The sequence below is a fragment of the Pseudopipra pipra genome, chromosome 19 (assembly GCF_036250125.1).
Source record: "Pseudopipra pipra isolate bDixPip1 chromosome 19, bDixPip1.hap1, whole genome shotgun sequence".
In the NCBI taxonomy this organism is placed as follows: domain Eukaryota; kingdom Metazoa; phylum Chordata; class Aves; order Passeriformes; family Pipridae; genus Pseudopipra; species Pseudopipra pipra.
Genome location: NC_087567.1, coordinates 8,938,262 through 8,962,017, shown reverse-complemented (window position 1 = coordinate 8,962,017; position 23,756 = coordinate 8,938,262). Strand labels below are relative to the sequence as shown.

The 23,756-nt window shown below is 48.0% G+C and overlaps 1 protein-coding gene across 8 annotated transcripts in view; it reads right to left on the bottom strand.

Moving 5' to 3' along the window:
- RHBDL3 (rhomboid like 3) overlaps positions 1-23,756 on the bottom strand; it is a 63,234-nt gene that overhangs the window by 7,785 nt on the left and 31,693 nt on the right. For 6 of the 8 annotated variants that reach the window (XM_064676427.1, XM_064676421.1, XM_064676423.1 and 3 more), the window contains 5 exons: positions 16,889-17,047; positions 8,754-8,978; positions 7,944-8,092; positions 3,532-3,644; positions 1,042-1,142 (listed from right to left, as the gene is read on the bottom strand). In XM_064676427.1, the coding sequence (XP_064532497.1) occupies positions 1,042-1,142; positions 3,532-3,644; positions 7,944-8,092; positions 8,754-8,978 (588 nt within the window). In that variant the 5' untranslated portion in view covers positions 16,889-17,047. The remainder of the gene's footprint in view (positions 1-1,041; positions 1,143-3,531; positions 3,645-7,943; positions 8,093-8,753; positions 8,979-16,888; positions 17,048-23,756) is intronic. The other 2 variants (XM_064676426.1, XM_064676425.1) reach the window with 1 other exon arrangement.

Here is a 23,756-nt window from a genome sequence, read left to right as displayed (position 1 = left end):
CTGCTCAGGAAATCACTCATTTCCCTGTTTCCAGCTGCTCCAAAGCCTGTCTGGAGCAGCAGCATTGTGGGGCACAGCTGGAGCTTGCTGACTGCACTGCACACAAGCTTTAAGTACAAGGTTTTCTTTTAGGCTCGACTCCAGGACCACCACACACTCACATGTTTGCCAGCACCCATCCAACAGACCCTCTTTCTCTGCTGCAGCCAAACCATGTTATCTTCCCACTCAGAGCCAGGGGAGAAGGATTATCATCATTTTTATGGTTATTCTGCTCTGGCATTGCTGGCACAGGACAGACATGCACCCCTGTGGCACCACACACAGTCCTCTCTCAGCGAAGCCTTTTTTGCCAGTGTCAGCTGAGGAGACCCCCAGGCAGATGTGCTGGGCTCTGCCACCACCTAGGGAGGGCTGGGGTGGAGCTCCTGCTTCCAGCTTTAGAGGAATGATGCTGCTGTTTACTGACCTTTGTGAAGTATTTCAATAGGTGAAACAGCCAAAAGAGGCATCACTAGATCACCCAGGGTTCAGCTCCAGTCTGGGTGTTACAAATGGAGATAAGGGACATTCTGCATACGAGTCCACTGAGCACTAAATTTCATTAGATAGCCAGTAAAATTACACAGCCCATGCAGACAGAAACACGTCTGCACCTTCTGCAGGGCCAGGCAGCTCCTCCTCCTCAAACACTTGGCAGCCCTTGCAAGGATAGCTGATAGCCTGGAGAACACTGGTAAGTCTTGGATTACCAGCACCTTTGGCTTCTCCTGGCGAGCTGCCAGTCATCAGGGGACCGAGCCACCAGCCCCAGTGTCACATTCCCAGTCATCAGGGGACCGAGCCACCAGCCCCAGTGTCACATTCCCAGTCATCAGGGGACCAAGCCACCAGCCCCAGTGTCACATTCCCATTGCAGGAGCACAGCACTGAGACAAGACTTGACTCTGAATGACCAACAGCTGAGCCAGGCCTTATTTCCAAGCCCTTTGGGCCACCTGGCTCACTTTGGAGAGGTCAGACAGTCCTTCTGGTACTCACCATCACTATATTGGCCAAGTGAGCGGAGACAAGAGCATACACACCTCCAGAGGAGCCCACCACCGGCGCCCTCATGTCAGCCACTGACACTGCCAGGGACCCTGCAGAAAGAACAAGGGTTTGGGACAACTGCCAGCCAAAAAAACACACCCTCTCCTCCCCCACATCCCTGCTACTGCCTGGTTGTGCTAATTGCTGCAGGTCAGTAATACAGAAAGAGAAAGAGGGGGGAATCGATTGGCTTGTGGAGCCAACCCAGTCCTGTAGAACTGCCAAGACAGTGAGTGATTGATTCCTCTGCACCTACTTTAAAAGCAGCCAAGCAAGGCAGCAAAGTATCTTTAGACCTGTGCTACAAAAAGGCATTTATACCCTGATTGAAATAACAAGGAAGCAGGAGGCAGACAAATGTCTGTGTCCTGTTTCTCACCTGAAGATAAAATAGAAGGAGCTCCCATGTTGGCAAGACAAATATTTGCACGGGGAGAAGGAACTCTGGACTTGTAACTTAGCATAGGCCTCTGATCAAAGCACAGCTTGTTACTTGTAAAACTTCAGAGTAAAAGCAGCTAAAAATATCCTGTATGGGGGCAGGAGACACATGACAGCAAAGTGACAGGTCAATCACATAAAGGCACCACTGGTAACTGCACCCAAACACAGACGCTGCTTCTCCTTATCCCAGCTGGAGGCTTGGATCTGCTCAAAGCTCCTTTCATTGCCAAATTTGAGAGTAATTTCAGAGCTAGAGAGACAAAGGCAGATTTGGTGTCACAAGACAGGGATAATGAAGATCTTTTTGATGAGCAGGAACAGGAAAAAGACACTCTGGTAAATCTTGAGAGAGTCCTCAGTAGTACATAATCTAACGAACTTCTGTGCTGATTGCTCAGCTGTTCTGGGTCAAGAAAGTGCTGAGGTTCCACCAGGCAACTGTGCTGACAGCTCCCTCCTTCACTGTATGGCCCTGAGACTGCTCAGCTCCTCAACACTGCCATTAAGGAAAATGTTAATGAGGAATAAAGGAAGGAGTAATGAGAACTTGCAGTTAAGTCCTCAGACGCTGCACTGAGACTCAATTTCAGCTTCAACGTGTCTTCTTAGTCGTGTCAGACAGATGAGAAAAACCCATAAAATTGTGGCCCATGTCTACATTTTACTGTTTATTCCTGACTGTTTAGGAGCTGACTTATCCTTATATTGCCACATCCTCATCATGAGTATATCTACTTCTCTCTCTCCTGGCAAATATCAAAGAATTAAGCACGTTTCACAACTGGTTAACAACTCCAATGGGTATCAAGGGATGCTTTTCTGCCTGGCACTGTCTGGTCACATTTGTAGTTCCATTCTGCAGCAAGAAAGGAAGTTTTCCCTTTCCATTTGGCACTTTCTTCTAGAATTTATAGGTCATAAGGTGGGAAAGGCAAGCCCATGGCCTCAGGAAGGTGAGAGGCAGCTGGAAACTCCCAGTGCTCCTCTGGGCTCAACTGCAGCAGGTTCAGTGTTCCCCTGCCTCCCTCACCTGGCACAGGTGAGTGTATTTACACACACCAGTGAATCTCCAGGCTTTGGTGGATGTATCTATGCAGAAAAGCTGGGAAGTTGCAAATTGGGAACCACTTCAGTGAGTGCTTTTTAAAATCACAGTCCAGGGACAGTGGAGCTGGTCTGCTAATTCCTTTCTCTGCATTAAATAGTGTGGTGTTTGTACCGGGCCTCGTCCTGTGTCCTAGTCCAATTACTCTTTCCACAGTCTCTCTCCTGGAATGTAGGATTTATTAGTACCCAACACAGTCCATTTTACAAAGGCTTTATCTGCTCATTATGGAAAAAAAATAATTACGTAGCTGGGAAAATAAACCCAACCAAACACCATAAATCTGGAACTGAGGCAGTCAGTCATTGTCTGAGTTCCACTGTGAAGCTCCTGGTTGTTCTCACACCCTCCTCCTGTTTTAATTAGATGTTGATCTATTGTCAGCTAACTTCCATCACCTCCAAACTGCTGGAGATTCCAAACATAAATAAAAGCAATACAGCACAAGCTGAAAATCAATCAAACCCTGTGGCTTCATGATCAGATGAATTTTCCAGACTGCTGTGCACTGCTCACAACCTACAACCAAATACTTCCTGCTTACTCAGGCTGTAGAAAGCTGATAGGACAAATGGAGGCAGATCTGGCACAGGACCAGCATCACCTCCACATTCAGCAAGACCATCTAAAATAAGGCTATTTTAAAGTAGCAGGTTGTTGGTGCTTTTTTAGGAGGTCTCCTAAACACAGAGCCTGTGGCTGGATAGAAATAGATGTCCAGCTGTACCATACTTCCCACTTCCAGCCCCCAGAAGGATTTCGATGCACAGAAGATCAGTGACTGCTCTTCTCCTGATCCCAAACGTCACAAAACATTTCTCCTACACCAAAGTCAGCACAGGCCATTTTCAGCTGCTTCTCCACCCGGGGCATCCAGAGGTGTCACCTACCTGCCACAACTCCTGCGACGTACACAAAGCTGATCCTCGCCGCTCCGTGCACCATCTCCAGGGGAACCCCGACCAGGAGCTGAAGGACAACGTTGAGTCCAAGGTGTTCTATCCTGCAGCAAGGAAAAACAACAGTTGTCCTCTCTTCCAACTCTTTGTCTACCCTTGAGGCAGAGATGTCTTAGAAAGAACAATCAAACAGCACCTGCTTCATGTAAGTAGATTGTAATGCTGGGAAAAACAATGGTTCCTGAAAAACTCGGGCCCAGAGCTGGGATGTTTCTTCCCTCCTTGCTGCTTTTATCTTTCTCACATCCACCCAGGTCCTTTCAGCCAAAGACCTCATAGAATGTTTGGTTCTTAGTCAGAATTTTTTTTTTCTTTTTTCCTTTGTTTGAAGGAGTTAAATGACTTGTCAAAAAAAAGCAGCAAGATGGCAGCAGAGCCTGGAAAGGAGAAATTTGACCTGCTCTTCTCCTCTCCCCTCCTAATGACAGAGCCTTTCCCTGCACATCACAGTGCCATGATGGGGAGGGGGTGTTAAGTCAAGAATGAGGTGAGTCTGGAAGTTCCAAGGCAGTTGAACTGCTTAACAGTGTGTGCTGTTTGACTCTTTTCCGTGCCTAATTCCATGTGATCCTGCTCAGAATGGGAAGCACAGGGTGTTCTGATCTCTGGTCGGGGCCAGGTGTATTCACTGAAGCTCTCTCTTCACCTACCCTTGTTCCCAGTACTGTCCATAGCAAAACTCCTGCTGAACACTAGGGGAAGAGCTGAGAGAACTCCTGGAGAAACCCCCCTGTCCCACCGTGCAGAGCCACCCGCAGCCTGGGGGCAGAGTGGGACAGCTCAGATGTGCACCTTGGGTAAAGGCTCCAGTGCAGCAGCTTTGGCCTGAGCTGAATCAATAGTTTCAAAGCAAGTTCTTCGGTGCTCTAATCAACACAATTTAACAAAACTGTCCTGCCACTTTTCAAAGCTCTAAAAAAATATTTTCCATCTGCAGGATCTTCCAATGAGGTAAAAACAGCACCAGGCCCCTGAACAGGGTCCTCAACACCGAGGTAGTGCCTGAGATTTTGCCTGGGCTCACAGGGCTGTGACATCCCATTGGAGCCAGAGTATCCTGCTTTAGTGTGGAGAGTACCTGAGTCTGCTCACAAAGCAGGTGGATCTAAATGACACAGTGGTACCTTAACACAGAAGGCCAACATCTTTTGGGGGAAAAGAAAGCAAGGTAGCTAATGCTTTGATAACCTACATCCCATTTTGCACAAGAAAAGGGTGGCTCACAGGCAGCCACCAGCAGTCTTTTAACCAAAGACTGTTGCAAAGTTGTAAGCATTTCCACTGTTTTGGTCTTTTTTTCATGTTACCATAGCAATTTCCCATATACATCAGGGAAAAACACTGCTGGTGAGATGCAGTAATGACAGAACAGCCTCACAAATGAGAATTTAAAGTTGGACCGGAAAAAACTGCTAGAAATGATACTGCAGGAAACAGTCCTTTCCTGACATCTTAATATTTTTGTTTGCATTGAATTTCTCTCCAAAGATAAATTTCTCTCCTGCACGAGACACTCAGCACTGCAATTTGTCATCATGGGAAGCTGCTGCATGGAGCTGAGTTCTTTCATTCCCTTCCTCAAGGCTTTGGAAGCCACTGGACAGGGTCATACTCTGGCACTTGTTCTGGTCCTGCGTGTTCACTCAGGAATTGGATTAGGAACAACCAGCAAAGGTCAGACTGAGATCACAGAGAAGAGTCAAAGCATCCCAGTGCCCTTTCCCAGAGGGGAGGGCAGAAGCCTTGGCTGGCACACGTCATGAGGTGCCACCTGACATTCTCACACAAAGCCCTGGGCCTGATTTTTCAAAGGAAGCTTTTGTAAGAGCTCAGCAAAGTTTATCCTGGACTCTAAAGGGACTGCTCTGATTCACAGCTGTTCTTAAAAGACTTCCCAGGAGCAATCCCATTCACTTCTCTTCCCCATCATGATAAGAGCTTTGAAGGCTCCACAGTCAATAAGAACCCATAAAATATAATTACCCTTTGCCAGTGCTGAATGTGTCATTCTTGAAATGACAATTTCATTGATTTATTAAAGACTTTCTCCTTCCCTGGGACCAAACAAATGGGACTGAGCATCAATGCAAGTCATTAGTTATGGCAGTGATACAAATGTGTGGGCTTCAGATAATCAACGTCTGCTTTTCATGAAAGCAGAAGGGCAGAATTTACAACTTTGCCTTTTCAGCCTTGGACAAAGCTGCCTCCACCAGGACCAACACACAGCCTGTACATTTTTGGAATCTTTCTAGAGGCACAGCCAGCCAAGCCTTAGCAACTGCTGCCTTCCCCAACACCTTCTGGCTGCCACTGGCTCTTCAAAAAAAGACCCAGTGCACTAAATTAAGGAGCAGTCCACATTTCCATTTAAAAGTCTCAGCTGGAAGCAGGATAACAATGGACCCATGGCATTGTGTTATCCTCCCGTTTGAAAACGAGAGGAGAATGATGGGCATCCACTAAAAACATTATTACCTTTCCAAGATTTATTGTTTTTCCTCCCGAGAAAGGAGCTTCACACACAGAAGTCAGCAATAAAGGAACATTTAGCTTAACTCCACACACTGCAGATAAATCACAGGGTTTATTGCTCCAGGGGGACTCTCCATTGTTTTTCAGGCTGTGTAGTTAAAGGATTTGGAATCCATCAGCACAAGGAGTCCTCTGCTCAACACCTTCCCCACTGCTCCACTCTGGGCCAGCCACAGGGGTGACATAAACCTGGGAGTGTGTGACATAAACCTGGGAGTGTGTGACATAAACCTGGGAGTGTGTGACATAAACCTGGGAGTGTGTGACATAAACCTGGGAGTGTGAGCAATGCCAGAGTCCTGCCTGCTCCAGGGAAGGGTCACCTGGCACAGCTTAGGGAAGCAGGATACAAAACCTGTCCCTGTGCAGGTGCTTCTCTGCAAACAGATCCCAAAGCAACCTGTGGTCGTGTGAGTGATGCAGTGAAACACCACCAGCAGCAGCAGGAAGCCCAAATACAAATCAACATTAGCTAAAATCAAGTGTTCTTTCCTTTTCCAAGCCCAGTTTTCCCCCTATCCTCAGCAATGGAAATTCCTACTTCTCATGTTACAAAACCAGCCCCGTGTCTAAGCCCAGCAGTCTCCTCTTGCACATTGAAACCTGTGTCCAGTGGATTCCTTGGAGGGACTCAACACACAGAGTACAGATTTTGCCACGTTCAGAAGCTTCTTCTAAAAACTTTTTCCTGCTCTGGAGGGGAGTCTGTTCTGTCCTGTGATTTTTATCCAGAGATCTGGGGCACATTTTGTACTTCAGGGCAATTACACCCCAAGGCAGTTATTCCATGGCAGAGAAGAGACAACAGCATATCTTCCATCAGAAACATGGGAAAAGAAAAAGATCAGCTTGATCTTTCATAGAAGAACATTGACTGATGGGAAAGGCTTTCTATTTAAGAACAAAGGGTCCTTATGCAGTTTCAAACTCTAAACTACTGCTGAAAGGCTTGTTGCTGTAATTTTTTCAATGACAGAATTAAAGAAAATTGCAATTATCTGCCAGGAATGTGTGAAGATAATGAGGGGGTAGAGTGTTTTGTACAGGGATGAACTTTCCTGTGGCACTCACTCATCACCATGGCATCAGAAACATCACACAGCTAAGTCTGTTGGAATTTTGGGAGGGCTAGAAGAGACTTAGGATCCCATGCCTTGTATTCTTTTCCCAAGTCTGCTGCATATGAATGTAGGAGGATTCATTTTACTGTGCACCTTTTGCATTTTGCATGAGATGGACCTTTCTCTGTCCATGTGGTCAGTGGATTGGCAGCTCTTTGGGAACACTGGTGTTTGTACAGTGTGGACCAACTGGGAGCTCAGTCTTGGCTTCCAGGCATTACCTCAGTCCCTGCAGGAGGGACATTCCTGAGTGATGACATATCACAGGCACATCTAAGTGACTTTTCCAACCCCAGCTAGGCAGTCTAGCAAGAACACACCCTTGGAGTCTTTAAATACCAGTCCAGCATCCTTGCAGACTTGTTCTACCACCTGCACAGCTCCTTTAGGGGGACACTGGGCTTGGACCTGGTGAGTTTTGGGAAGTGTACAGCAAGATGGTGCCAACACTGCTGGGGAGAAGAGAGACATCTCTGAAGTTCCTCGTGTTGCCTTCTCCCTTCAGAGAGCTGCAAAGGGTTGCCCCCCATGGCTCAACACTCCACAATAGCTCCAGATTTTTACACACAATTTAGAATTGATTTTTAAAAATTTATTTCTGAGCTGATTCTGTCACTTCCTCCTCCTCCTCCTCCCTCTCTCTGGGGAACCTGGCCTGTGGGGAATCTCCAGTTTGTCAGTACTCACCCTGCATGCATGAATATGTAGGTTAGGTACCTCCAAGCCTGAGCACGGAGCTGGGGATGGTACAGCAGTGCATTCTTCAGGTACAAGGGGTGGCTGACTTGCAGCACAAATCTGTCTAATACCACTCCATTGTAAAGAAAAAAGGCAACCTAGAAGAGCAGAGAGGTTCCTTGGTGAGCAAATGCCTTTTCTCACTGAAAAGCACTTTGTAGCTCAAAATCATTGAGAAATAAGTTGCATATGCAATATTTTTTCTCTCATTTGACAGCACCATATAGCACGAAAGTTCCTCGTTTTGAGGAACCTGCAACACATTGAGGTAACTCTATATATGGCCTTCTGTAACACACCAGCCACTGAGTCAGGAACTCAGCACCCTGCTGATCAGGCCCACGTTATATCCTCCTCTCTCCAGCACATTACTCAGCATGCTGAGATCTCATCTGGGCAACGGATGAGCAGGTCAGAATATTTAACCCAGTTTCTTTCTCTCTGTTCACGTAATAGAGGCAGCCATACAAAAATTTGTCTTCCAATTCCATTACTGAAATACCAGTTTCCTTAGAACTGTCCAGTTTTCACTCCTCAGAAAGTTTTGCTGTAGTTTCCCAAGTTCTGTCATACACAAACTGTTTCAATGACAGGATCACAGCTCTACTTACACACACCCCGACAGGGAACCGAAGTGGCCACGAGCTTCATGTTTGTCCTTGCCGGGATCTAAACGAGTCCCACTCTGACCCTTGTTTGTGCCCCAGCAGAGCCTTTGGCAGCATGAGGAGGGTTCCCAGAGGTTTTTGGGGTACTTGCCTCCACAATAGTGATGGTGATCATGAACCAGGGCGGGGGGCAGCAGGTGTAGCTGTCGTAGTACCACTTGCGGTCGATCTCCCGCGGCAGAGTCTCGTAGGCCACGTGCCGGATCAGCCTCTGCGAGAGGCTCAGCCCCGTCTCCTCCAGCAGGGCCTTGCTGCACAGCCTCCTGTTCCCCTGCAGGATGGCCTGGCGGAAGCTGTTCGACCTCTTGTTGCTCATCTGGGTCAAAAAGAAAAGGAAGAAGCCATGAGGGCAAAGCAAGGCCTGGCACAACCATCCTGGGAGAACAGCGCCGGTTTGGCAGCAGAGAGACCCCACCAGGGTTTTTAGGAACTGAGCCTCAGGATGATCCTGGGTCATCAGTGGGGTGCAAGGAAAACCAGTACCAGGGGCTGCCATGATGATGCCAATAAATGAGGTCAGGGCACAACAGAGGCTGTTGATGCACCTGGCTGAGCTCCCTGGCCCATTCTCCAGCCTTCACCATCAGTTATCACGATCCACATTCCTGTGTCCTCCATCCCTGCTCAATCTCACTTCCCTGCACTTGTCATCTCTTGGGGCAGAAAGTTTCTCTAGTGTAGCAGCAGGTACATTCACAGCACCTCTAACTCCTGTGGCAGGAGTTGGCTCTGGGCAAAGGAAATCATCTCTTTGTGTAGAACAAAACTGCACAAGCAACAGCAACAAAACAACAAATTAATCCTGTGTACAGGCTGTCTTAGCTCCTGTAAGCCTGCAAGTCTTTACAAGGCTTCTTTTAAAAGTCATCCTCAGAGGGGGCAGGTTCTGAGATGGAGCAGGCTCACAGCTAATTGGTATATACATTATCATCTTACATGCATAGATTTAGCTGTCTATCTTTTTGAGCACACACTTTCCCAATTTGGATGCATAATTAAAGCAACTGCATTTGCAAATTAGGCAGATGGAATTTTATGCCGAGCCTGCTGGGGGCGGGGGAACAAACCAGGTCTGAAAGAGCTTGCTCCAAGATTTGGATAATTGCTAATTAGCCCTGATGTCAAACAAACCTCCTGCATTAGAGTCACTGTCTGTACTGGCTGAATCTTTGGCAGGAAGCTCCAAAGCCTCACTGTGCACACAGACCTCTGCAGAGGGACCTTTTACAGTAAACAGGCAGCAAAGCAAACATGACAGCCTGGTCCTTCTTCTGAGAGAACTGCTAAATGCTCTCAGCAGCATCTCCAGCCTCCCAGAACTGAAGAAGAGATGACACTCACACCACTGCCTCCCAGTTGTCTTGGATCACGCTGGTTCCAGCTGATATCCCAAAGCCAGCAAAGCCCAGTGCCCAGTCAGATGGGGAATTGCTCCAAGCTGGACCAAGCTGCTTAAAACACAGTAATCACTGCAGGGAACCACCTCCTGTTAATCAGTGCAGGAAGGCCAGGGGCCATCTGAGGTGATGGCACTGCACCCACTCTCCCAGCAGCTTCCCATCCCTCCTCAGCTTCAGTTTGCAGCCTGTCCCTCCCATAGGAACACTGACAGGGAACTGATGTTCTTAATTTTTAAAAAACTTGGGAAAAATTTGTTGTTGTTGCTGTTCTCTTTGAGTTCTTTCAGTGAGAAGATGGTTTACCCTAATGACTCTCTCCTTTTTGGTATGTCTCCTTTTCTCTCTCTTTCCTTCGCTCATTGAGAAAACAGTTATAAAACAACATTTCTGGCAAAAGAAGCAGAAGAGGTAAAGAAGGAAAAAAAAAACGTCCACAAAGATCTTTCTTCCAGTCTTCTCAAGTCTATCACCCAAAAGCTTTTATTTAAAACTGGGGAAGACAACAGCCAGGGCACTGCAAATTCATTAGCATGGTGTTTCTGAAGGTGTTCCTCAACATACTAAAAACAAATCAGGAGGGAAAGGTCTTCTTAGCTTTAAGAGCAAAATATTGCAGGATTGCTGTGGAAGTCACACCTTAGGTGAACAAAGCCTCTGGCTCCCCTGGGGAGGTGGGAATCTGGACCTCCCAACACTCAGTGACTTGCCCGAGGCTGTAAACTGGAGTTAGAATCCAAGTTGCACAATTTATCTGATCACTAGGCTGTACTGCTTTCAAGCCCTTCTGTTCAGTAGAAAGCTCTGCCTTCCTCCTTCCAGAGAGAAAAATAAACCACAGGACCTTCCACACCCCAGACAGAAGCTGACATGAGAGCTGACTGCCAGGGCTCAAGGAAGCACCAGAGTCCTGGCCCTACTCACAGAACCCCACAGGCCTTTGGACCAAGTGAGGAGGAGATGGGCATGAGGAGAGACAAGAGGATTAAGTCACTACTGCTGCTCTCACCAGCTCTTAATCAGAAGCCTGTTTTGTTCCTCAGACTGACTTTGGAAGACTCAAGTCTTCCTAAACGGAGTCTCACATATGGTCACAATTTACTGACTTGATTTTGGAATTACATAATATTGGTATTTATGAGCCAAGTACTTAATCATCAGCTGAAAGAACACTGGGCCCATTGTTGGCCTGCACATTACTGCAGCTCCAGAAGCCCATGGCAGCCCACCCCATTCTCTTCATGCAACTGGTCTGTGACTTCTGTAATGAGTGTGATGATAAAGCTGCAAGCAGATGGGCACAGCAAACTGTGTGTGGAGAGCGAAGGTAGAAGTGAGGAAACAACACATTCCCTCAGTCCTTCAGGCCTGCAAAATGTTATTATGCAGAGAGAAAGAAACTTCCCTTGCAGAACAGCCAAGCCAACCTGACTGGTACCCATATCCAAACAAAGCCAGGCTTAGAGCTCCAGCTCCACTCAAAGGCTGGGTGTGGTACCTCTGTCCAAAAGGAAAATATTTTCCTACATAGACCCAAATCTGTCTTCAACACTGAAAACATCAAAACTTAGGATGAGTCCTCGCTGTCTAATGTGGGACAGCGCCAAACTTTGGGAAGGTGCAAAGCCTGGAACAGGGCTGGGCTAATCTGCAGCCTGCAGTGGGAGCTGTCCATTCCCTCTGGCCCAGCTCCTCTGTGTTCCTTGGCCACCTGTACTGCTGTGGCTCCCTCAGATAATCCTGCAGCATTTCCCCCATCTCCAGTTTCACAGCTTGTGTGGGGCACAAGACCCTTCTATGGCTTTCTTCAGCCTCACTCAGGAGGTTTTGAAAAACCTGGATTTCTGCCCATTATGTATTGCACCTCTGAGGCTGGTCTGGAGCTATTTTTAAACACACCCAGCTCTGTGACAGGCCTTGCATTCAGCTCTGATCCTCCAAGACACAGAACACTAAATCAGAAGTTAGCACAAGCTTTTTAAAAGCCTCTGCCAGCTCCAGTTTTATAATCCACTTTACTTACAAATTCAACCTCTCCAATCAATTTTGCTTTCAAGATTCACATTTATTTCCTTCCCTCACTCCTCACTTCTACAAAATGCTAATGTGGGCAGAGCTGGCTTTTCCCAAAGCTCGTAGCTCAGCATCAAGTTCATCTGTCACAGATGTTCACATCCTCTGAGTCAACCTGGTGGCACTTTCCCAAACAGTATCAACTGGGAAAAAATCAAATACCAACATCCTGATTTGGTCTGACCAAGCAGTGGTTACTCAAAAAAAAGAGGCAGAAGAGACCAAATAAATTATCCTGGTCATTGCAGAGGTCTTCCCTGCTCAAGGTTTTGCCTGTTAAATGTGCCAGGCTTAGACCTCCCAGCACTCCCAACAGAAAAGGCAAACCACTTTCAGATTCCAAAGTTATTTGCTTGCAGGACAAGACCAACATTGTGCTTCAAATACATTGTGTCAGAACACAGCAAGTTTGAAACTTCAAATCCCCAATGCCTGTTCCACTTTCCATGGGTGCTGGGAAAGATTCCACAACTGAAATTAATCCAGATGGATTTTCTGAAGCAATTTTTTTAAAAAAAACATATCTTTATAACATTTCCCACTCATGTGTGTATTTTAGACATGCACACAATTAAAACTACCATTTAAGCTGACATTGCACTTCTCTGGTTTCAAATGTATGTGACTGAAAACAGGTGAGGAATCATGGCTAGGGATGGAAATTTCTATGCTAAGTTTCACTTTAATTGGCATAATGATTGTTTGCCAGACTAGTTTACGTGGAAGAAAGTACTCTCTCCTGCTGCTGCTTTTAGCCAGTATCTAATGGACTTAAGTTTAATTGTCCTTGAATGGAGAGCATTTTAAAATATCTTTCTGTGCTGCATTACAGAGTCTTACAAGTCCATGGAAGGGTTAAAACTACAGTGGGAATTCATTATTCTGCTGTTTTTTTCCTTTAGGATGAGACATGATAAATTCCTATAGACTGATGAAGCTGTAAAGGGCCAGTCAAAGCCTCCAGCTCGTTTCCCACTTACAACATTCCAGGATCCACTTTGGACTCATCGCTTTTGTTTGTGGACTGCAACACAATCCCAAAGTATTTTATCCCCTCAGCCAGTCCTGCTCTTCTCTTCAAACACCTTCACAGATCCCCAGGACAAGAGAGTTGGCATTTAAACCTTCACCTTTGTATTTCTACTGCATCCACGAGCGCAGACCGTGAGACTCTGGGAAGCCACTTCATCTCCTTCACCCCCAGATTTTATCTTGTTTTTAAGACTCCAGCAATATTTTGACACAGAAATGCCCATTTGAATGTCCTGCTCAGCAGCCTGTAGCACAAGACACCCTTCCACTAACACCTAATCATGTTCCAGCCTCTTCCATGAAGTAAGAAACTCCTGCAAAGATCCTCCTCTCGCCTTCTCTGGTGGCCAACAGACCTGCCCATCTGTCACTCATGAGGGGGAAGAGCACAGGCTGCAGATTCCTTGCTGCCCTCTCCAGTTTTATTTCTTCACTTGAAGAGGCAGGATTTGCAGCCTGGCAGCACACTGAGCAAGTCAGAGGGAGTCACAAAAACTAAGGGAAATCTTTCTCTGAAGGGTAAAGTGTGCTGCCACCAGAGCAGTTTGGATTAGGGTGACCTCAGTATTGTAATACAGTGCTACAAAAATGAGTGCTGATCACTGAAAATGAAGTAGAATCAGCCTGTCCCTAGAAGCCAGCAAGGCCAGGGAAAGCAAAGTGGGTGGTAACACTTGATCTGGAAAACAAAGGCTGTACATTTAATTAGCTAATACATTTTGTGCATTACTGAGGTGCTACATCAGCTTCAAGTTACTACAAAGCTACAGCTCCACATTTCTGTTGGAAGCAGCGGTGTTTTCTTTTTCCCAAGTCCCATGAACTCTGTCTCAGAGTTTACTGCTGACTTCTTTAGCTCCATTCCAGTTCACAGGGTGTTCCGTGGAGTAGTCCAGGAGTGCCAACAGCAACTGCTGTTCAGCAAGGATCCAGCAAATAACATCTCAGCTGTAATTCCCTCCTGGCTTGTCTCCTCTCTAGAAGCAGCAAAGTTGGTTAAACACCTTGGTCCATTCTCTCCTCCTGTGGCCTGTGCTGCTCACAGCCAGAATGTTCTCTGTGCATTTTTAGTGCCTCTCCCCATGCAGAAAAGCCACCAGACAGCAGAGAGGCACGAGATGCCCCCACTTGGACAGGAAACACTTTGTTATTCTGCACTGTCTCAGACACAGGATAAGAAGCCCCATCTGAAGCTGCTTTGTGCTGTTCTTGCAAGTCCCAGTGCAGAAACAGAAATGGGTATGATTGCAGCATTGTGTTTTACAACTACATGAGATGAATTTCATATATACAGAGGAGCAGGAATTTCCAATGAGTTATCTGATTTTTTTTCAGGCTTTTCTGTTTGCAGATCACACCAGGAGCCTTCAGCTTCCCTGAATTTATTCATTACTCAATTTATTTCCAGAGTGATTTCCAGGGTCTATTCTCATATTGCAAAACACTCAATTTCCAAGATTTAAGGTGTTTGTCTGAGCTGAGAGCAGGCACACATGTGGACGTCCTTATTAAGGTCAGGAGTCCTATAATAACATTTTTGGTGCATCTAGAAGTTCACAAAGCATTTTGACATCAGAGGATAACAGAGCTTTGCTCAATAACAGTCCTTTAGCTGGGGATCACAGTGTTTGAGGGAGCAGGCAGAGTTCTTGGTGTTCATGATGATGCTGCAGAAAAGGAGAACCACATACACAGCTGTGCTTGTAAAACCCCTGCATTTAGTAGAATCAGCAGCCTTTCCTCACAGCCAGCACCATCAATTTGGGGAGCAGGTCAATTCTTGCTAAGCTACTGATATAGACAAATTAACTTGAGCAAAAAGCAGAGGTGGCTGATGATCATCAAGCACAAACATGCACCTAAACACCACCATACAGAGTTTCCAGGACTGACAGCTGTGAAGTGAAGGAAATCCCTAATTACACAGGGATTCTGGGTCAACTGTGCTGTTGCTTTCCATCAGGAAGTTCAAAGGGCAGGGAAAAGAGAAGGAGCCCTAAAAAAGTTTGGATGTTGGGAATCAATAGAAAGTAGAGGAGAAGTGAGGTGTCATTTGTAAGTAGTTTAATGTTCTGGCATTTGCATTGCTTATTGATTGGAAAGTGCAAAAAAATGCAGACAAGGATGGAGGGGCTGATGACAGGAAAATCAATGGCTTCTTTACAGGAGTCATTCAACAGCAGTGAAGGAAATTTGCCATTTTGCAGAAATCCATCAGGTGTGTGTGAGCTGGCAGGATCCCCTATTCCCAAAGGAGCAGGATGTATAAGCATTTCACTCCCACCTGCCTCGTGCTGCTCCTGAGCCCAGTGGAGCAAGGAGAGAGGAAAAGGCCCAGTTCTGCTCCTGAGCCTGGTGCCACTGTGTTGGCTGGCCCTGGGCCACCATTTCTGCAAAATAAATGAGATGATACCTCATCCTGCTCCCCAAGTGCAGTGCAGCCCAAGTAGTGAACGCCTGCATGGGACTGTAGAACAAGCAGCTATTGCTCTAAATACACTGCTGAGCACCCTGGACCACACTGTTTGTTATGCTGGAGCTGAGGAAAACCTCACACCACTGTGATCTCTTTAATAGCTGCTGCATTTCTTCTACTGTGTCCCCAGGCAAGGGGCTACCAAGACAGCCCGGTTAGATACAGCAGGTCTGGGATTGCATCACTGTCACCTTGACAATGCCCATGGCCTGACAGAGGCTGTGACCTGGATCCTTCAGTGCTGGGCCATGTAATCATACTTTTCTGCTTGATGTGAAGTCAGGACATATGGAAGACACTTTCTTTCTAAACCCAAAGCACATGATGAGTGACCATGACAAAGGAAGGGATCAAATCCCCACGCTGAGTGCAGCAACACACAGAGCAAATGACTACACTCTGCATCCAGAACACATCCAGCTTTCCAGTGAGAACTTAGGGACATTAGCTTCCATTGCTCAGTGACTTTGTCTCACCCAGGTTTGTCTCACTGCTGCACTAAAGCTGCTGGGACTCAGGTGTGCAAAGGCAAAGCCCCTGACTGGCCACTGCTCAAGACATCTTGCAAACAACATTTCTAGGCCATTCTGGACATCTGACAACACATGTCTACATTTGTGTTGACTCAACAAACTGCCTTGACAAGAAAGGGAGCCATCCCTTCACTAATTGACTCATTAGTAGAGATAGGGAGGCATCCAGATCATGACTCATGCAGTCTGAGGCGTCTCACCTGGGATAAAATGAACGTGACCTAGAAACAATTCCTCCCTGCTGCTGTTGATGCCTAGAGCAGTGCAATGTGATTCCACCCAGCACGTCAACACAACGTTATCTATACATTTTTGTCTGGAAGTGGTGAAATCTCTAGATAAAACAGGAGACATCCAGACTGACAGACGTCTGCTCGCAAACAAATGGCTCCTTGTTGCACCTAGCAAGTGATATTGAGAGCAAAAGCCTCTACACCAGCAGCAGACATCGCTTCATGATCTTCTTACAATAGCTCCCACAGTCCCTTCCCATGCAAATTTGTTTCCCTGGAAAAATCAGCAGCAACTCAGCTCTTAGCTTAAGAGTTCAGTCACCACTGAATGTTTCAGCAAGTCCAAGCAGAATGTGGTGCAGGCACACAGCAAACACTGGTGTTGATAGAGGGAGGGAAAGAGAGAGAGAGAGTCTGTCCCTGCACAGCCCCTGTTTGCAGCAGAGGCAGGGGCTGACAGGCCCTGCCAGCCACACACTCACCAGGTTGACGAAGTCCTGGTAGCAGATCCTGCCCTCAGAGTTGCTGTCAGCCAGGGCCAGCAGCACCTCCAGCTTGTGGGGGTCCAGCTCCGAGCCGTGTCTCTGGAGGAGGGAGCGGAACTTCTCAGTGCTGATGTAGCCAGTGTTGTCAGGATCGAACTGGGACAGGAGGGGAAAGGTCTCAGTTAACCACTCCATGTTACACACACCTCCTGTGCATCCATCACCTGCTGCAGACCCCCAGGGGCTGCTCCAGGCTTTGGTGACACTGCCCTGCAGAGAGGGGTGACCACAGGCACCATTGTCCACACCACCATCCCATCCCATCTCCACCCAAGCTTCAGCTACGTCCACTCCCTTTACCTTCCTTCCCTCTGCATCATCATTTCTCCTGTCTGTTTTTTACATCCCTCTCTATCTGGACCACCAAGCAAAGCAGAGATGCAGTCTGTGAGATAAAACATACTGAAAATGGTTTTACTCCTCTATTTCCTAACACAATTGCACCATATGAATATGCCACCCCCCCTCAAGCCCTTTTTGTGCTCAGTGTTTTTGACAGTCACCTTTGCAGATCACCTCTACAGATGCCATCACAATGGCAAGTGCTTTCACTGCTGAAGAGCTATTTTAAGATGTTTTGGAGGGAAAGTCTTTGGACAGGGAGCAAAGCAGGTGAGCATTATGTCAAACTAAAAATGACAAGGCAGCCACATGCCATTTTGAGAATGTAAACCAGAGTCATTAGAAGGAAAGTCCCAGGTGAGGTCTGGAGGGACTCCCACTCTGACCAAAAACATCACTGTTTTCCCTCAGACTAAGTGGTTAATCTCCTAAAAATGCCACTGACTGAAGGGAGACACCTTTACAAGGCTGTCCAAACTGAGGGCTGTTCCAGCAGCCTCCGGCCATGCTGAGCTCCCCAGGGCCCTCTGTGAGGGGCTGCCATGCAGGGCACAGCCATGGCAAAGCCAGTGCTGGCACCACACCGAGCACGTTTCTTTGGTGCTTGGAAAACTGCTGCAAGCTGCCAGGCCAGCCCTCACTAGCCCTGTGCAGTCTGATCTCCAGCAGCTCCCTGTTGCTGGGAGATTTGCCTTTGATTTCCCAAACTTGGCTGTGAGGACCCTGGTGCTCAGTGGCCTCCTTTTGTAGATAATGATATCAAGCTTGTTGGCTGGACTGAATGGCTGCCAGGGGGCAGGGTGGTCAGGAGGGAGTCTTTTCATGGAAACATTTGGGACATAATAGGGCCTTGGCAGAGCCAAAAAGGTCCTGACAATCCTGGCTCTTTCCTAATGGAGAACAAAAGCTGAGCAGGCGCCGGGCCCTCAATCAGATGCTGCCTTGGCACGGGAGGAGGTGGGCAAGAGGAGGTGGCAGAGGGTGCAGCCTGCCAGCAGCAGGGCTGGCACTGGGAGCAGAACAGCTCTAAAACAGACCAGCCTCAGCCATGGGCAGCTTGTTTAGAGGACGCAGTGCCCGTGTGTGAGGATCTGGCTCCATCTCCTCCTGGCCCCAGCACCTTTGTGCTGCTGCTCCCGGGCACTCTGCTGGGCTGAGGAGGAGGTGTCTGACCTGAGGAGGGGAGATCACAGCTCCTGCTGGAGTAGGGCTGTCTGCCTTTTGGCAAAGCAGCAGCCCCTCTGTGAGGAACCTGGGGATTACACAAAGCGAGATAAACCAAGTGACCTGTGCACAGTCAGAGCTGGGCACTCTCCCCTGCTCTCTGCCAAAGGTTGTCCTGCCCTTGTGAAGTGTCCTGGATGTACCTCCCTGACAGCTGGCACCCAGAGCCAAAGGTGGATTTCATCAGCTGTTTACTGTTAAACAAGGGCTTAATAATAATCCCTGGAGAAGTTTAGCTCCCCTACTCTGGCCTACTCTGACGCTTTGAGTTAACAGATCAAACTCTAAAACTAAGCCCAGAAGTCAGGGCCTCTGCACTCAGGCTCAGCTCTGTTGCTTTTTGGCTCCTGCTGGGACTCCCAAGCCAGCCTAAATTTGCAGTGCCCAATCCCAGGGACACACCCCCAGGAAATACAGGATCATTAGCATAATACCTGAGGTGACCTTTCTCAGGGGGAATTTGCAGAAGCTGGGAGATGAGTCATTCAGTGAATGGATCTAAGACCTGCAATCCCATAAATACTGCTGCTTTGTTTCCTGCAAACATCTGACCTAACCAACATCTTACTTAACTGCACCACTTTAACTATATCTTAACATTCAAGGTGTCAGGTGTCTTGTCTAGGACAAAACCATTTGCTCCTTGAGGGTTTAAATCTCTCTCTACTTTGAGGGCCAGGGTCAGTGACTGAAATGTGGGACTGCCTCCATGCCCTGTGCTCACTGCTGGACTTTGCAGGAAAGACCAAACCACAGCCACAGGGAACGTGGCTGTTCCTTCAAAGGCCAGAGGAGACACTGAGCTGGAGCACACAGGTCCCCAGAGCACAAAAGAGCTGCTCAGATCACAAACCACTTTTCCTAGACTTTGTTCTGCTTTAAAGCCTTCCAAAAAGAAAAATTTTGTAACCAAGAACAAGAATTACACAACTGCTTCAGAGCTTCAAACCAGCCCACAAAGGCACACTAATGACTCCAGACTCACTAGTGCTACAGCAGACAGATCCTGTCACTCAGGATGTCACTGTCACTGGCTGCTGGCTTTCCAAAGGCACAGTGAAGCCTGTTTGCTGGCTACAGATGAGCCTCTGCTTCTTTCTCATACCAGCAGGCACCAGCATTCCTCCTCCAGCTCAGGTCTTGCTGCTTGTCCCACCCAAACCAAAGCAGGGGCAGAAGGCAGCTGGTGTTTTCAGTAGTGCAAACAGCCTAGGGAGCCTGCTCTTCTCTTCCACATTATTATGTATAATTATTTGTTGGCATTATGTTAATGATACTAATTATAAACAGGTTTGAAGTAAAACAGTGGATCTGAACAGCATGAAAGAGTAAGAGGGGAACAATAAACAACTGACATCCGAAATAAAAGGCCTCAGAGCAGGGCCAGAGCATGGCTTCCACAACCTGGAGCAGAACATTCTACTCTAAGACCCACCTGCAAAGGAGTTTTCTTATCGATGTTTAAACAATTTTTTAACCATATAACAATTCTTTTAGGACATAAAAATCTCATCTCTCACCACATAGCTCAAAATCCACAACACTTTAAACTGCCTCAAACCCTGTTTCTGATATCAGCTGGCCACAAAAATCAAGGGGTTGAGCTGCTCCTGTGGATCCTGTGTCCACACACACAGCAAATCACCAATGTGCTGAGTTGGAAGGGACCCACAAGGATCATTGGGTCCAGCCCCTGGCTCTGCACAGGACCATCCCCAACAGCCACACCACGTGCCTGAGAGCATTGTGCAAATGCTTTTTGAACTCAGACAGGCCTGGTGCTGTGCCCACTGCCCTGGGCAGCCTGTTCAGTGCCCAACCACCCTCTGGCTGAAAAACGTTTTCCTGATAGCCAACCTAAACCTCCCCTGACTCAGCTTCATGCCGTTTTCTTTGAGAGTGAAGAGTGGAGGTACCTGCTCCTCCACTGCCCCTTGGGAGGATGCTGAAAAGTGCAATGAGGTCCCCCTTCAGTCTTCTCCAAACTGAACATACCAAGTGCCCTGAGCTGAAGGCTTCCCCTCCAGACCCTTCACCGTCCTCGTTGCCCCCTTTGGACACTCTCTAATGCCTTTTTTCTATTGTGGTGCCCAAAACTGCCCCCAGTGAGCAGCGGGTACTCAAGGTGAGGCTGCACTGGTGCAAAAACACCAGACACCAGACTCAAAGCCCTCGGGTCCATCAGTTATAAAAGAAGCCACTGACCTTCACAAGCCGTTTCACGTGTCTGTCCATCAGGTCTCATTAAGGGCTCGCTGTCCCGGGCCCAGCCCGGCACCTCTGTCTGCCCCTGGGACAGACAGAGAGACAGACAGACAGACAGTGCCTGGGGCAGGAGCGGGGCTGTGCTGAGCGGGTCCGGCCCCACCGGGAGCGCTCCCCGGGCACGGCTCCCACAGCACAGGCACACGGAGCTTCCCTCCAGCGCGGTGCCTCCTGCCTGTGCCCATCCACCGGGGCACACGAGTGCATCCCAACGGGCCGGGGTGAGGAAGGCCCTTTGCCCCCCCTCGTCCCCCAGACAATAGGACGCTAACGGCAATTTCATGCAAGGTTTCCTCCGCATTTCAATGACAATCACCCTTAACTCCCCTGATCCTCAACCAGGCTCTTAAGCAAAAATGTAAATATGTTAATGACCGTAGCAGCCATCTGACCCAGGATCTTAATTCCCTCGCCCCAAACAAGCTGTTTTTCTCCTGTTTCTTCCTTATATTAGAGCAACACACCACAAACTAAAGGCTCTATAGCAAAACCACAAGATGAAAATAAGGGGAGGGGGCATCACAAAATCTGATGAAAATAAGAAATTTGGTTGAGAAAAGAAAATGAAATCTCAAATTGTTCCTCCTCTTTAATTAAAGATACATCAGACACGGCTGAGTGAGCAAGTAGGGTGGAGGCTGGTGCTGCAGACAGACAATGGGTATCTTGGGAAAACTCAGACATCAGAGCACAGCCAGCTGCTCCTCTCCCCATGGCAAACAGCCCCCGGGGGCATCCAAGCAGCTGGAGAGTCAACAGCTGAACTGGGCACAACAGGAGCATTCTTGGATGTGCACAGGGATCACACCAGTGCACGGATTTTCTCCCTGCAGCAGCAAGCAGCATCTCTGAATTCTTCCTGGGTCACTTGACTTCCACTTGCGTGCTTCCACCAGGCACACACCTTCCTTTTTTGCCTTATTTCCCAGAGAAGATCCCTGCTCAGCCAAGCTGCTCTGCCTCACCTGCTTGACTCCTGACACTGGGGAATTGCTGCTCCTGTGCCATTAGGAGGTGATGTTTCAAAAGGGACCAGCACTGATGGACCCCAGCACCCCCAAAAACATTTCTCCAGGGAATCTTACTCACTAATTCCCTGAGCAGCCTGAAGGATCCAGTCTGGGTTTTCCCCCATTCCAAGTCTCAATCAGCCTGGGTTTTCCCAGGACTCAGAAGCAGAGACTGTTTGTTTAAAAAAACCCAAACCAAACCAAACCAAATTGTGGCAAGAGTATATGTAGAATTTGCTGCTTTGATGAAGATTAAAGGAATGACAAGGCAGGAGATGAAATTCTTATAATCCACATGAGAGGGCAAAAAGCAGGGGCTGTTTTAGCAGGAGCTGCATCATTGCCTGGTGGTGATGATCTTCCAGCAGCTCAATGATCCTGCTCTCTACCAACAGTGGGAGGTGCAGGTGGGAGGATAAAACCCTTATCCAGCAGAGAGGAAGGCCAGTCAAAGGTAAGTGCCTTTCAATCCACACTGAAATGCAGCTCCTCACCTCGTCTGAGCTGCCTGAACACGTGTGGTAGAACATTAGTGCCCCAGTGACGCAGACTCCACTCCCCTGTAAATAATGAATTTACTCACCACTGCCCAGACAATATAAAGTGATTAAGGGCTGCCCAGCAGTACTTTTAGGGCATGTTAGATTGCTCTGACCTGAGGTGAACCCAGGGGCTGGAAACATCACCCAGCTCTCCAAAGCCAGATTGCACTTAAGCATAGGGGATGTTCCCTGACCAAGCAGGGCTCCCAGGCAGACCTGCTCCCTGGAAAGCTGCAGTGGGAGAGCAGGGAGCTCCCCAGCTCAGCACTCGTTCCAGAGCAGATGGGCTGTCACCCGGATTTGGGTGAGTGTCTCATGCAGCACATGGCAAAGTGGAGATGGAGGGAGCTGGTATAAGATTCCCTTTTCCTTGAAGAGCAGAGTAGCCTGAAGCCCAGGTTCATGGCTAGCTGGCCAATCTGTAAAGACATTTCTGCTCTGATTTATTTCTCCTACCGTCTTAGGCATAAAGACAGGGAAGGGACCTACATTACTACCATCTGTTGTTACCTTCTGCAAAAGCACTTCATCTAAACAGACACTGAAAGCACAGATTCAACAAGAACGGGAGAATCAAAAGATTCAGGAGTGCACCACTGCTCAGTTCTTAGGCAGACAGGAAAGAGGGCTTGGGATCAGATTTGATTCTTGGTATTGCCAAGGTGTAGCACCTTGACCTTCCCATCTCACGGGCACGAGCAGCACCCCTGTGTTTGTGTGAGCCAGCCCAGTGAGGGCTGTGCAGCACACACAGAGCGTGGCTGGGTGATGGCTGCAGTGGCAAAGGGCCACCAGGCCACCAGCACAGGAGACTGTGACCAGAGCTGGCCTCCTGATGAGGTTTCAGACACAGAAACCTATTATAATTTTCAGAGCCAGTGACAGTGGGATGCCACACAGAACTCCTTGAGTCTGCAGAGGTTCAGACCCCTCGTCCATAATCACCACAGGCCAAGAAAATCCTGCGTTTGGAGACCCTGGGAATTTCTGAGCCACGGTTTGCTGGGGAAGCCTGTGACGCTCAGCCAGGTATCCAAACTCATGTCTCTGTCTCCATGCTCATTTTTAATGCACCTCTCTTCCCTATCCTTCCTCTGCCTGTAGCTTTCCTGCTGCAAGTCCTGCTAAGACACTAAGAGAGGGCAGAGCACTCACAGGACCTGCTGAGTGAGCCTTCAGTCCTCGGCCACCTCGATGTCCACCACTGGGTGATTCCAGTGCCTCTCTCCAGACCAGCCCTCCTGGCAGAACACTCCCAGAAATCAGCCTCCAGTCTCAACTGAGGAACGACACGCAGTGTTCAAGCCACCCAGAACTAAATTATTCAAAATATGCCACTGTGCTGGCTTTGAAACCAAAGCCGCCCCGCAGAAAGAAGGCAGGGTAAATAGGAGCTCCATTATCAGCAGCATTGCCATGGAA